The sequence below is a fragment of the Megalops cyprinoides genome, chromosome 1 (assembly GCF_013368585.1).
Source record: "Megalops cyprinoides isolate fMegCyp1 chromosome 1, fMegCyp1.pri, whole genome shotgun sequence".
Lineage (NCBI taxonomy): Eukaryota > Metazoa > Chordata > Actinopteri > Elopiformes > Megalopidae > Megalops > Megalops cyprinoides.
Genome location: NC_050583.1, coordinates 12,219,763 through 12,235,210, shown reverse-complemented (window position 1 = coordinate 12,235,210; position 15,448 = coordinate 12,219,763). Strand labels below are relative to the sequence as shown.

General features: G+C 39.0%; 1 protein-coding gene across 1 annotated transcript in view; it reads right to left on the bottom strand.

Annotated features, from left to right (window-relative positions):
* Positions 1–15,448, bottom strand: part of LOC118791307 — a 123,780-nt gene that overhangs the window by 6,619 nt on the left and 101,713 nt on the right. The window contains exons 11-21 of the mRNA XM_036548621.1: positions 13,173–13,179; positions 12,216–12,527; positions 11,619–11,774; positions 10,342–10,659; positions 9,201–9,356; positions 7,970–8,225; positions 7,238–7,382; positions 6,933–7,116; positions 3,558–3,878; positions 1,975–2,058; positions 603–923 (exon numbers count right to left, since the gene is read on the bottom strand). Coding sequence (XP_036404514.1) covers positions 603–923; positions 1,975–2,058; positions 3,558–3,878; positions 6,933–7,116; positions 7,238–7,382; positions 7,970–8,225; positions 9,201–9,356; positions 10,342–10,659; positions 11,619–11,774; positions 12,216–12,527; positions 13,173–13,179 — 2,260 coding nt within the window. The remainder of the gene's footprint in view (positions 1–602; positions 924–1,974; positions 2,059–3,557; positions 3,879–6,932; positions 7,117–7,237; positions 7,383–7,969; positions 8,226–9,200; positions 9,357–10,341; positions 10,660–11,618; positions 11,775–12,215; positions 12,528–13,172; positions 13,180–15,448) is intronic.

The following is a 15,448-nucleotide window of genomic DNA, read 5'->3' as shown; positions in this document are numbered from 1 at the left end:
AGAATCATGACCAAAAAACAGGCAGGGTAGAGACCAGGTGGTCAGTCCGAACGCAGTCAGGAATCAAAGCCGGGGACAGGCAGGGTCAAACCAGGTAGTCAGGTAGATCAGGTGAACAAGGCAGGGCAGCAGGCAGGAGCAAGGTCAAAGCGCAGGCAGGGTCGATTCAGGGACCAGCAATCAGGCAGAAACCACAGCGGGAACAAGACAGGTACAAACACACTGCAATGAACTGGCAACAAGACAGAGACAAGCAGGGTAGATATATGACTGGGCTGGGCAAGGCTAGAACACAAGGAAAACAAAAGCACATGGACGGAAAAACAAAAACACAACAGCTCAGGGGCGGGAGCACTGACACCTGCACTCCTGACTTACAGAGAGTAAGTGCTCTGAACATATGAGTAACTAGACATGTCAGAATGACAAAGAGAATGTGCATGCATATTCCAATAAATTTAAGAGAGTTTATGCTGCTGACATAATGGAATAGATGTTTATGAGGTGATGTATGACAGGACTTGGATTTCACCTGCAGGGACTTTTAGAAAGGCAGAGAATAACATAGATAACACACTATAATAGCACACATTATAACTCACCTGAGCAAATGCTGATGTGTTCTTTGACATCTATTTTATTGTGGGTAGCTTTACAGGTATACTTGGAGCCAGAGTGCCACTCGTCAATGTCGACCTCCACTTGGCTGCTTAGGCTGTATGTTGTGTATCCCCCGTCGACATTCCTGAATTTTTTCCGAACTGGAGACAAACTCACAGGGCTGTCGTTTACAGACCATTCCACTGTGATGTCATCTGGATAATATCCTGTCAGGTAGCAGATCAGACTGACTTTTGTGGCCTCTGATGGGTTGTTGATGAGTTGGTGGTACAGAGCAATTCTGGGGGAAACAGTCCTTGTATCTGAAAATGGGAAAATAAGAGTAAGATTTTCAGATGAATAAGTGCATGCTTTCACCATTATCTTCCTGTGAGTGACACCTGTCTGATAATGACTAACAACAGTAATTCTTAATAATTCACCTTAATTTGGGTCAGATGAAAAAAAGGGAAATGCAGGATCTATTATAAAGTACTGTTATTATGTAAAAAGACCAATTCAGAGCTTGTGGGTAATATGTAAAAGATGTGACATTGTACTTTGGCACTTTTTTTTCCCAACATGCTTCTTGATTTTACGCATTGTATGACCCAAAATAATGCTTTTTTTACCCCAGTCATTTTTTGTAAACTAACTTCAGTCAATATGTTTTCCAAACTTGACATTCGTCTTAGTTTGGGTCAGATGAAGCAGGGGGAAATGCAGAGAGGGTATGCAGAGAGGTGAGAGAGAAATAAATGAAGGGAAATATAGAAACAGATGAGACAAAGTAGGAAAGGAGCGATACAAGGAGAACTGAGGGAAGAGTGAGGTATGATGGGGCATAATATGAGAACTGTAGTAGAGAAGGGCTAAGAAGAGACATGAGGGAGTGATGAGGAAAAGAATAAAAAGATAACAGTAGAGGAGAGGGAGAGTGAATAGTGAGAGAAGAAAGAATGAGGAGCAAAAATGTAAACAAAAATGTTTTATGACTCAGGTAACATTATGCAAGAAAATATTTGGTGATTTTGTTTCTGTAGAGGAATGGACCTGTTATAAAGGATGACAATTAAGAGTCTGTGGGTAACATATAAATGAAGCTTTCTAAACTGGTGAAATTACTACTGTTGTAAGTTAAATTATGTAACTTCTAACCTTTTAGCTGAATGGTCCTGTCTTTCTTGTTAAAACATTTATGTTTAGCTTGACAAGTGATTGAATTAATGGTTTTCCATTTGTCCCTGGAAAGAGTCATGTTGTTGATGTTTTGCATTATGCTCCTGGGATCCTTGGTACTGTCTCCACTTGACAATGTTTTTCCCTCATTTTCAAACCATGAAACACTGGTCTTGTAGGGAGTCAAGACTGTACATGTGGCTGTAAGCTTTTCATAGCTCACATCACTCTCTAGATTGGGTGCCTCCAGATAGATGGTTGGGGAGGAAACAGGGAATTCTGTAACCAAAAAAAAAAACAGATGAACTCAAAAAGAACTACTTGTCACGATGATTGAAAAATAGACATGAAAACTAGCACAGTAGCAAGAAAAAACATCAGTTTCCTCATTCAGCAGCTAGTAGCTGTCATTTGACTCAGTGAAAAGATATTCACATAGATTTACAGTTACAATTATTCATTTGACAGATGCTTTCATCCAAAGCAACTTACAAGTGAGGTAGAGTACAAGACAAGCAAAAAACCGTAAGGAGTCATAAAGATTCTCAATATGGACTAGAAGTTGAGCACCTTGCATTTAACTTTGAAAACTTTGAAACTTTGAAAATTGTGTCACAGCTGTTGTTGAAAATATAAATGTTCTGATTTGCTGACTAATTATTAACATTCTTGATGGGATGTGGAGTAAAACAGAGCACTTGTAGCTTTCAAAAAAGCAGGCAGCAGCCAGACCAATGGGAACATCCAAGACAAGTTGGTAAAAAGGAGTAAAGGACAGAAGATCTAGTCCTCATATAGTATATTTTTGATATCAATCTGTGAACTCATTTTGAATGATTGTGTTAATACTGCTGTGGTATTGGGAAAGAGTGTGTTTGTATGCTGATATCATAAAGATGAAGAGAAAATATGCTCAGGTTTGACAGTCCTGTTACCCCACATTTATTGTTATGTGTAGCATCATTCTGACCGAAAACATATATGATCACAGTAGATGAAATCATCTCTGCAAAAATTGCCTTCAGCATACAGTTTAATCACACATGATGTTTACTTACTATTTATAAGCCAGTAGAAACAATTGCAAAAATAGGTCAGCCACTGAAATGATTGATATCAAAATGAAACTACCCTAAACAATTGGGGTGACATTGCCTCACACAAATTGAAAACCCTGTATTGTGAAGCCAACCTATCAAATGTTTCCCAAATTCTTCCGTGGAACTTCGCATTGTGTTTTCTCATTTTGTCATATAAATAGAAAGATTTATTTTTAAATCTTCGTGCCACATCCACATGTGTAATGCAAGAAAGAGTCAACTAGCGATACTAATAGAAGTGGTTCAAGTGCAGGGGATGGGAGTGTAGCATAGTGGTTAGGGAGCAAGACTCCTAAGTGAAAGGTAGACAGTTTGATTTCCTGCAGGGGCACTGCTGTAGTGCCCACGGGCACACAATTTTTTTAGTAAATATCCAGCTGTATACATGGGTAACTTAGTTAAAAAGTCCTCTAACCAATGTAATCTGCTCTGGATAAGAACATCCACTAAATGCCAATGATGTAATGAATTGTCTCTAGTGTGATGTATTAAAGCTAGTGTCATCAATATAAGAAATCAGTATAATACAGTGGATAGAATAATAATGGTAAGTTATATTAGGTTAATTGTTATTATTTCTCTACAACTGTAGTCTAAAAGCTTAAAATTACTGTGCTGATAACTGACAAAAAATTGTAATAGTGCTTGAGAACTCAACAAAAACAGAATATAACTCACCTGAGCAAATGCTGATGTGTTCCATGTAATTTTTTTTGTTGTGGGTAGCTTTGCAGGTATAATTGGAGCCAGAGTGCCACTCGTCAATGTCGATCTGCAATTGGCTGCTTAGACTGTATAATGTCTCTCCCCCGTTGACATTCCGGAATTTTTTCTGAACTGGAGACAAACTCTCAGGTCTGTCGTTTACAGACCATTCCACTGTGATGTCATCTGGGTAATATCCTGTCAGGTAGCAGAGCAGACTGACTTTTGTGGCCCCAGATGGGTTGTTGCTGAGTTGGTGGTACAGAGTAATGGTGGGGGAAGCAGTTCTTGTATCTGAAAACGGGAAAATAAAAATAAGATCTTCAGATGAATAACTGCATGCTTTCACTGTGACTGACACCTGTCTGATAGTAACTAACAACAGTCATTGTTAATAGTTAACCTTAACTTGGGTCAGATGAAGCAGGGGGAAATGCAGAGACAGTATGCAGGGAGGTGAAAGAGAAAAAAAGAAGGGAAATAGATGAGACAAAGTAGGAAAGGAGCGATACAAGGAGAACTGAGGGAAGAGTGAGGTATGATGGGGCATAATAAGAGAACTGTACTAGAGAAGGGTTAAGAATTTGAGAGAGTGATGAGGAAAATAATAAAAAGATTGAGTACAGGGAGAGTGAATAGTGAAAGAGAAGAAAGAATGAGGAGCAAAAATGCGAACAAAAATGTTTTATGACTCAGGTAACATTATGCAAGAAAATATTTGGTGATTTTGTTTCTGTAGAAGAATGGACCTGTTGTAAAGGATGATAATTAAGAGATCGTGGGTAACATTTAAATGATGTTTTCCAAATTGGTGAAATTACTACTGTTGTAAGTTAAATTATTTAACTTCTAACCTTTTAGCTGAATGGTACTGTCTTTCTTGTTAAAACATTTATGTTTAGCTTGACAAGTGATTGAATTAATGGTTTTCCATTTGTCCCTGGAAAGAGTCATGTTGTTGACGTTTTGCATTATATTCCTGGGGTCCTTGGTATTATCGTCACTTGACAATGTGTTTTTTTCATCTCCATCCCGATACCATGACACAGCGGTCTTGTAGGGAGTCAAGACTGTACACGTTGCTGTAAGCTTTTCATAACTCACAGCACTCTCTAGATTGGGCGCTTCCAGGTAAATTGGTGGGGAGGATATGGGGAAATCTGTAAACAAGAAAGAAAAACATATGGATTCAAGATAATTATCAGGCTAAACGAAGAGTAGACATGAAAACAGAGGCACAGTAGCAAGATAAATGATCAGTTTTCTCATTCAGCTCCTAGTAGCTGTCATTTGAGAAAATGAAAAGATATTCACATAGATGTTCTCTGTATGGAGTAGAAGTTCAGCACCTTGCATTTAACTTTGAAAAATTGTGTCTCAACCGTTATTGAAAGTATAAATGTTCTGATTTGTTGAATGATTATTATTATTCCTGAAGTGGTGTAGAGTGAAACAGAGCACTCATAGCTTGCAAAGAATCAGTTAGCAGCTGGAACCTCCTGTTACTAATTGGAACATCCAAGATGGCAAAAAGGAGTAAGGACAGGAGATCTAGTACTCATATAGTATATTTGTCGTATCAATCTGTGACCTCTTTATGAATGAATGTGTTAATACTGCTGTGATGTTAGTAAAGAGTGTATGTCCATGCTGATGCCACAAACGTAAAGAGAAAATATACTGATGTTGCAATGGCAAATAGAATATGCATGCTAATTACTATGATAGATGCACCATCCACCAAATGACATGTTGGTGGGGTATACTCCGTACTTTAACAGCAGCAAGAGTCAGGCCCTTTTTGGGTTATCCTACAGAAATGCCCACAATGACCTTGAGGTTTGACTGTACTGTTACTCCACTTGCTTGATATATATACACTGCATATATATATATATATATATATCATCACTCTGACTGAAAACATAGGATCATAGTGGATGACATCTCAGCAACAATTGCCTAATTGCCTTCAGCATACAGTTTACTCACACACTAGCAAGTGCATTGAGGATGTTACTGTCTCCAGAACTGTCACCACTCAAGCAAATCAAAAACCATGGTTCTCTGCAGAGGTGCGCGCTTTGGTGAAAGTCAGGGATGCAGCCTTTAAATCTGGGCACAGAGAGGCTCTCATCACAGCCAGAGCCAAAGTGTCCAGGGCCATCAGGGCAGCAAAGCGTGCCTATGCAAAGAAGATCCATAGCAACTTCATGGATTCTAAGGGCACATGGCGCATGTGGCAGGGAATACAAACCATCACAGGCTACAATCCAACACCTCAGGCTTGTAGCAGTGACGCCTCCCTGCCAGATGCACTGAATGACTTCTACACATGTTTTGAGGCACAGAACAAGGAAGACCACCCCTTCCCCCAATAACCAGGTCCTTTGCCTGTCCACAGCTGACTTAAGAAATAGTAGTCTACACAGAGTAAACCCACAAAAAGCTGCTGGAGCAGACAACATGCCTGGTTGGGTGCTCAGAGAATGCACTGAGCAGCTGGCAGGCATTCTCATGGACATCTTCAACATCTCCCTGAGCACAGCGACAGTACCTGCTTGCCTCAAAACAACCAGGATTATACCAGTGCCCAAGAAATCAACTGCGTCTTGCCTCAATGACTACTGGGCTGTAGCACTCACACTCACTGTGACAAAGTGCTTTGAGAAGCTGATACTGAGGCACATGAAGACCCATCTCCCAGACCATCTGGACCCATTGCAGTTTGCCTACCACTCCAACTGGACAACTGATGATGCCATCACTACTGCCCTCCACCTCACCCTCTCCCACCTGGACAAAAAGGACCATTATGCCAGAATGCTGTTCATAGACTTTAGTTCAGCATTCAACACAATCATTCCGCAGAGGCTGGTAGGGAAGCTGAGCCTACTGAGCATGAACACCCCTCTCTGTGATTGGATCCTGAACTTCCTGACTGACAGGCCTCAGTCTGTCAGCATAGGAAAGAACACCTCCAGGGTCATCAAGCTGAACACCAGCGCCCCCCCAGGGCTGTGTACTGAGCCCACGGTTGTTCACCCTGCTGACACATGACTGTGCTGCCCAGCACAGCTCAAATCACATCATCAAGTTTACAGATGACATGACAGTGGTGGGGCTCATCAGTAACAATGATGATTCCGCATACAGAGCAGAGGTCAGTTAGCTGGTGGACTGGTGTCAAGACAACAATCTGTCTCTTAACGTTGAGAAAACTAAAGAGATGATTGTTGACTTCAGGAAGAGCCTTGCTGTTTGCACTCCCTTGAACATTAACGGCTCTGCCGTGGAGACAGTCAACAGTATCAAGTTCCTGGGAGTGCACATAGTGAGGAACCTCACCAGGACACTCAACGTCACCATAACCAATAAGGCCCAGCAATATCTCCACTTCCTGAGGAGGCTGAAGAAGGCCAGCCTCTCCTCTCCCATCCACACCACCTTCTACCGAGAGACTGTAGAGAGCATCCTCTGCAGCTGCATCACTGTCTGGTTTGGGAATTGCAGCCTCGCTGACCGCAAGTCCCTACAGCGGATAGTGAGGACGGCTGAGAGGATCATCGGGGTCCCTCTTTCCAACCATGGAAGAGCTCTTCCAGAACCACTGCATCCGGCATGCGACCTGCATTGCCACAGACCCCTCCCACCCCTCCCATGGACTGTTCATCCCCCCTGCCGTCTGGCAGAAGGTACCAGAGCATCTGTACTCTCACTGTCAGACGCTGCAACAGCTTTTTCCCTTTGGCAGTCAGACTCCTCAACTCCTTGCTACCCCCTCCTCCCCTCCTGCGCCTGCACAAGAACAGACCCACACCCCCAGGAGCACAGCATGCCCCTGCCCACCCCCCTGGACTGAGCATCCCAAATTCAAAATGCATATAGCCACTTTAAAAAAGTGTAATCTGTTTACATATTTACATATTTATTTGCACTCTCTGCCTGCCGCCTTACAATTCGATGTTGTGTTACTTTGTCTATTTATTTATTGTCTTGTTATCTTGTCTATTTATTGTCTTGTATTTATTCAGTTGTATTGAATGTAGCACCATGGGTCCTAGTGAAACATTATTTCAACCCTACTGTATACTGCATATGGATGGGCTGACAATAAAATCTCTCTGACTCTCTGACTCTAGTGTCATAAAGATAACAAATCAGTACAATTCAATGAAGAACATAATAATACTAAGCTATGTTAGGTTAATTGTTATTATTTCTCCACAACTGTAGTCTAAAGGCTTAATTTTACTGTGATGATAACTGACTAAAAATTTTAAGAATACTTGGGAACTCCATATGAAACAGATTATAACTCACCTGAGCAAATACTGATGTGTTCGATGAAATCTTTTTTATTGTGGGTAGCTTTGCAGGTATACTTGGAGCCTGAGTGCCAGTCTTCAATGTCAATCTTCACTTGGCTGCTTAGGCTGTATGTTGTTTGTCCCTCCTTGACATTCTGTAATTTCTGCTTTTCTTCAGACAGATTTGAAGGATTGTTGTCTACCAGCCATTCAACAGTAATGTCATCTGGGTAATACCCTGTCAGGGAGCAGGTCAAACTGACTTTTGTGGTCCCTGATTTGTCACTGAGCTGGTGGTACAGTGTGATTCTGGGAGAGACAATCCTTGTATCTGAAACGGGGAAAATGAGATTAAGATCCTCACATGAGTAACTGCATGCATGTTGCGTGATATGTGTGACAAAACATGTTTCTGACTCATGTAATTTTGAGATTAAACACTTGATGACTATATTTCTTTAAACTCAGGATCTATTATAAAGTACTGTTATTATGTAATAAGACCAATTCAGAGCTTGTGGGTAATATGCAAAAGATGTGACATTGTACTTTGGCACTTTTGATTAGTTTTTTTTTCCCAACATGTTTCTTGATTTTACGCATTGTATGACCCAAAATGATGCTTTTTTTACCTCAGACATTTTTTGTAAACTAACTTCAGTCAATATGTTTTCCAAACTTGACATTCATCTTAGTTTGGGTCAGATGAAGCAGGGGGAAATGCAGAGAGGGTATGCAGGGTTGTGAGAGAGAAATAAATGAAGGGAAAGATGGAAGGGGATGAGACAAAGTAGGAAAGGAGTGATACAAGGAGAACTGATGGAAGAGTGAGGCATGATGGGGCATAATATGAGAACTGTAGTAGAGAAGGGTTAAGAATTTGAGAGAGTGATGAGGAAAATAATAAAAAGATAACAACAGAGTACAGGGAGAGTGAATAGTGAGAGAGAAGAAAGAATGAGGAGCAAAAATGTAAACAAAAATGTTTTATGACTCAGGTAACATTATGCAAGAAAATATTTGGTGATTTTGTTTCTGTAGAAGAATGGACCTGTTGTGAAGGATGATAATTAAGAGATCGTGGGTAACATTTAAATGATGTTTTCCAAATTGGTGAAATTACTACTGTTGTAAGTTAAATTATTTAACTTCTAACCTTTTAGCTGAATGGTCATGTCTTTCTTGTTAAAACATTTATGTTTAGCTTGACAAGTGATTGAATTAATGGTTTTCCATTTGTCCCTGGAAAGAGTCATGTTGTTGACGTTTTGCATTATATTCCTGGGGTCCTTGGTATTATCGTCACTTGACAATGTGTTTTTCTCATCTCCATCCCGAAACCATGACACAGTGGTCTTGTAGGGGGTCAAGACTGTACACGTTGCTGTAAGCTTTTCAAAACTCACATCACTCTCTAGATTGGGCGCTTCCAGGTAAATTGGTGGGGAGGATATGGGGAAATCTGTAAACAAGAAAGAAAAACATATGGATTCAAGATTAATTAATTATCAGGCTAAACGAAGAGTAGACATGAAAACAGAGGCACAGTAGCAAGATAAATGATCAGTTTTCTCATTCAGCTCCTAGTAGCTGTCATTTGAGAAAATGAAAAGATATTCACATAGATGTTCTCTGTATGGAGTAGAAGTTCAGCACCTTGCATTTAACTTTGAAAATTGTGTCTCAACCGTTATTGAAAGTATAAATGTTCTGATTTGTTGAATGATTGTTATTATTCCTGAAGTGGTGTAGAGTGAAACAGAGCACTCATAGCTTGCAAAGAATCAGTTAGCAGCTGGAACCTCCTGTTACTAATTGGAACATCCAAGATGGCAAAAAGGAGTAAGGACAGCAGATCTAGTACTCATATAGTATATTTGTTGTATCAATCTTTGACCTCTTTATGAATGAATGTGTTAATACTGCTGTGATGTTAGTAAAGAGTGTATGTCCATGCTGATGCCACAAATGTAAAGAGAAAATATACTGATGTTGCAATGGCAAATAGAATATGCATGCTAATTACTATGATAGATGCACCATCCATCAAATTACATGTTGGTGGGGTATACTCCATACCTTAACAACAGCAAGAGTCAGGCCCTTTTTGGGTTATCCTACAGAAATGCCCACAATGACCTTGAGGTTTGACTGTACTGTTACTCCACTTGCTTGATATATATACACTGCATATATATATATATATATATATATAGCATCACTCTGACTGAAAATATATAGGATCATAGTAGATGACATCTCAGCAACAATTGCCTTCAGCATACAGTTTACTCACACACTAGCAAGTGCATTGAGGATGTTACTGTCTCCAGAACTGTCACCACCCAAGCAAATCAAAAACTAAAGGCTTAATTTTACTGTGGTGATAACTGACTAAAAATTTTAAGAATACTTCGGAACTCCATATGAAATAGATTATAACTCACCTGAGCAAATGCTGATGCGTTCGATGAAATCTTTTTTATTGTGGGTAGCTTTGCAGGTATACTCGGAGCCGGAGTGCCAGTCTTCAATGTCAATCTTCACTTGGCTGCTTAGGCTGTATGTTGTTTCTCCCCCCTTGACATTCTGTAATTTCTGCTTATCTTCAGACAGATTTGAAGGATTGTTGTCTACCAGCCATTCAACAGTGATGTCATCTGGGTAATATCCTGTCAGGGAGCAGGTCAAACTGACTTTTGTGGCCTCTGATTTGTCAGTGAGCTGGTGGTACAGAGTGACTCTGGGAGAGACAATCCTTGTATCTGAAACGGGGAAAATGAGATTAAGATCCTCACATGAATAACTGCATGCATGATGTGTGATATGTGTGACAAAACATGTTTCTGACTCATGTAATTTTGAGATTAAACATTTGATGATTATGTTTCTTTAAACTCAGGATCTATTATAAAGTACTATTATTATGTTATAAGACCCGTTCAGAGCTTTTGGGTAATATGTAAAAGATTGACATTGTATTTTGGCACTTTTGATTAGTTTTTTTTCCCAACATGCTTCTTGATTTTACGCATTGTATGGCCCAAAATAATGCTTTTTTTACCCCAGTCATTTTTTGTAAACTAACTTCAGTCAATATGTTTTCCAAACTGTTTGGGTCAGATGAAGCAGGGGGAAATGCAGAGAGGGTATGCAGAGAAGTGAAAGAGAAATAAATGAAGGGAAATATGGAAACAGATGAGACAAAGTAGGTAAGGAGCAATACAAGGAGAACTGAGGGAAGAGTGAGGTATGATGGGGCATAATATGAGAACTGTAGTAGAGAAGGGTTAAGAATTTGAGAGAGTGATGAGGGAAAGAATAAAAAGATAACAATAGAGGAGAGGGAGAGTGAATAGTGAAAGTTAAGAAAGAATGAGGAGCAAAAATGTAAACAAAAATGTTTCATGACTCAGGTAACATTATGCAAGATAATATTTGGTGATTTTGTTTCTGTAGAAGAATGGACCTGTTGTAAAGGATGATAATTAAGAGATCGTGGGTATCATTTAAATGATGTTTTCCAAATTGGTGAAATTACTACTGTTGTAAGTTAAATTATTTAACTTCTAACCTTTTAGCTGAATGGTCATCTCTGTCTTGTTAAAACATTTATGTTTAGCTTGACAAGTGATTGAATTAATGGTTTTCCATTTGTTCCTGGAAAGAGTCATGTTGTTGACGTTTTGCATTATATTCCTGGGGTCCTTGGTATTATCTTCACTTGACAATTTGTTTTTCTCATCTCCATCCCGATACCATGACACAGTGGTCTTGTAGGGAGTCAGGACTGTACATGTGGCTGTAAGCTTTTCAGAGCTCACATCACTCTCTAGGTTGGGCTTCTCCAGGGAAATGGTTGGTGGGAAAACAGGGAAATCTGAAACCAAAACCAATAAAATACAGTTAAACTCTTTCCACCTAGAAAATCTGAGACAAGAATGTTAAAAGAAGCAAATATCTCATCCTAACATAGTACATCTGTGATATTAGTGAGTGTCATTATGTGTGATTTTATTGTTATATATGTGGCGTAGTTGTTAAAGCAGAATGTACCCCGATGACATATTATTAAATTGTGCGTATGTTGATGCCATAAAGGTTAGGAGAGAATATGCTGATTTGGCAAAGATCTCAATCATTTTGAAACACTGACTTAAGATTTAAATACATATTCATTTCATGCCAAATAAAAATACAAAAAAAACCTTTAATTTTGCAGATCTCAGAAGTATATGTTTTTTTAGGTACCCAGGATTAATATTTCAATTGTATATTTAAGAATTGTTAGGAACTCCATATGAGACAGACTATAACTCACCTGAGCAAATGCTGATGCGTTTGCTGAAATCTTTTTTATCGTGGGTAGCTTTGCAGGTATACTCAGAGCCCGAGTGCCAGTCTTCAATGTTAACTTCCACTTGGCTAATAAGGCTGTATTTTTCCTCCCTCTTCTTGAATACCTGCTTATTGTCAGACAATTTTGAAGGATTGTTGTCTTTTTGCCATTCAACTCTAATGGCTTCAGGGTAATACCCTGTCAGGTAGCAGATCAGGCTAATTTTTGTGGCCCCTGATGTTTTGCTGCTGAGCTGGTGGTACAGTGTGATGTTGGGTGGGTCAATCCTTGTTTCTGAAACAGCAAGAATAAGAGTAAAACTTTCATATCAATAAGTTGAAAGTCCAGAAGTTACATAGCTAGTCAAAAGAACAATTGCACTTTTACATGTATCACATTTTATGATGTTACTATGACATCACATATTGTGCAATATGCCATCAGCTTGAGTGTGTACACTGACATACACTGACACTGACTGAGTGTGTGCATGTGTGTGTGTGTGTGTGTGTGCTTGTGTGTGTGTGTGCGTGTGTGTGTGTGCTTGTGTGTGTGTGTATGTGTGTGTGTGTGTGTATGTGTGTGTGTGTGTGTGTGTGTGTGTGCTTGTGGGTGTGTGTGTGTGTGTGCAGCGCGCCTGTGTAAGAATGTTTTAGTTTCTCTCCAGAATTTTACTTTGGTATGGTTTAGTTTTGATTTAATATATTCATGGACAAAATACTGTGGTACATTTAAAAGAAGACAGACAAACGTACATACAGCACACAACTGCACTTAAGCCACTCCAGACATATCTCAGACCATTAAGCAGCACCTGGCTTTGGTATTATTATCCTGTGATTGACAATAGTATCCGAGAAAATTATACTTCAGTGAAATGGACAAAAATACAACAATATTTTCAGTCTTGTTTCAATAAAAGCTCACATAGAGCAGTACCATTTCCCTTGACAAAATGATAACAGAATCCTGTCAGGAGAGTCATACTATAAGGAGAATTCCATTTAAATTCAAATGAGAAAAACAAATTCTCACAAGGGGGCGCCATCGGATTATTTGCTGAACCCTTCGAACTGAAAATTTAAGAATAGTCAGAGTAGAACTGAACGATTTATTGTATATTGTGCCATGCAAATATAATTTTAACTAATGTTGTTTAAAAACTTGCTTGTAAGAAGTAATTGGACTGAAAAAAATCAGTTTGTGCTCAACATAATATGGTCCTCAATCGAATGTGAAGGCGTATGACGAGAACGGCCAGGGCATTAATCGAGGCGGCATTCAAATAATTCAATCCGGGTATAATTATTACTTTAACTTTTGATTTAGTTAATGGCATTAACTGCACAATGGCACCAGCAACTGGCAATATGACATGTAAATAATTAACATTATGTTATTTGAAGGCTTGAATAAAAATACTGACCATTTCAGTTTCATTTTTGAAGAAAAGCGTTTTTCGATTAAGAGAGAAACGTTGTATTAAAAATGAACGTCCATTGCACCCTTTCAATTCGAACCCTGCATTTAAGAACCGCTTACAATCGTATCGTCGCGGACGGATTTGAATCTTGCAAGCGGAGCTCGGGGTATCTCAGCAGGCGACCAGAACCAGCATCCACATATATAAACTGCTGATTGATAAGGAGGGTGCAGTAAGAGGACAGAGGAAATCGTGTTCCCTGCGTGCAATAAGTTGACCAATTTGACATATCCGCAATAATTTATACAAGAAAAAACAGCTAAACAATGGTTAATTCAACCATCAACAATTTTCTTAGATAGGTAAAAACTTTCCCAGTACGAGTCTACATACTGAACAAATTCAATTTACACTTTGAACAATCTTATGTCCTCATGAATTATATTGTCAAACTGCAAGCGCACAGCTGAGGTTACTAAATCATCGATCCATACCTCACGACTGATTTCAAATCACACCACATTGTGGCTGCGGTATGAGTAAGCGTGTTTCCCGTGCATAAATGCACTGGAGACGCATTTTTACACAGCAGATAGTCACAAACCTTCACATATTTCCAAAATTATCTGGGATTTCACATAATTTAGAGGAAAAACATGTTTTTGGCGAAAAGGCTTCATAAGACGCAAATCAAGTTAATATAATAATAAACTGAAATACAAGACACTTGGGAAATCTCTTCTAATATTTAAAGCTATTCGCGCAGATATACGCCTTAACGCGCTATTCTGAAAGGTTTAATGATGTTTCTGACTTCGTTGACGATGTTATAATCACCGCTATTGTACTGAACAGAGGAAAACTTCAGGTTACAAGTTTCCGACTTGCCACGGGTGCACATAGGACCCAACGTGAAATTTTATTACAGTACACGATCTGCTACTCGTTTCTTTGAGCCATTCAATGAAAATATTCTTTACTTCAGACATATGCCCACCTAGTCAATGATTCCCGAACTCTTGAGTCTTGATTCTGAACGGGCTCTGAAAACAACATGATAGTTAGGACTACCGCTCAGAGGAGAAGAGGACACGTTCAGCTTGTTTTGCCGTTTTTCAGGGGGTGGATTTTTGCAGCTTTTAAAAACTTACATACTTGATATTGCCTTACGGTATCACTGTAGTGCAGCACTATAGCTGACGGTAAACTGGGGCTATTTCTGTGAGCAAGAAATAAAATGAAATAAAGAATTAATGAAAACATTTTTTTCAATAAACAGCTCTATACATTTAGAGTTCTGCTCATGAAATGTTTTGTTATCTTCAGTGTTTCAAGTTTGCACATTTCGTCAAGTTTCACTTTTGCTGGCGTGATGCTCAAAGTTAATTGGCATTCTATTTATTTCAGTTAAACCATGACAAATATTACTAAGGCTCGAAGTTATCTGAAACAAAGTTCATTGAGCGCACATATTACTACAGCACGATTTCGTTTCATCCCAATGGCCTTTATTATTAGTTGAAAATCACGCTCAAGTGTGCTGCGTAAACTTGGAGAATTTTTCGGACATCACACCTTCTAAAAAAATACACTCAATATGTTGAAAACAAAAACGTGTTTAAAATAAACAGCTGACTTAGTGTGTAGCTCTCACAAAGCAAAATAAAATAGGCCTAATATGAATGTTTGTCTATTTTAAATAAATAGTCAGAAAATGGTGAGAAAGGCGTTAGTATATAGTACCAATCAAAAGAAGGGTTTTTCTTTATTTTTACTATTTTACGCATGTTAG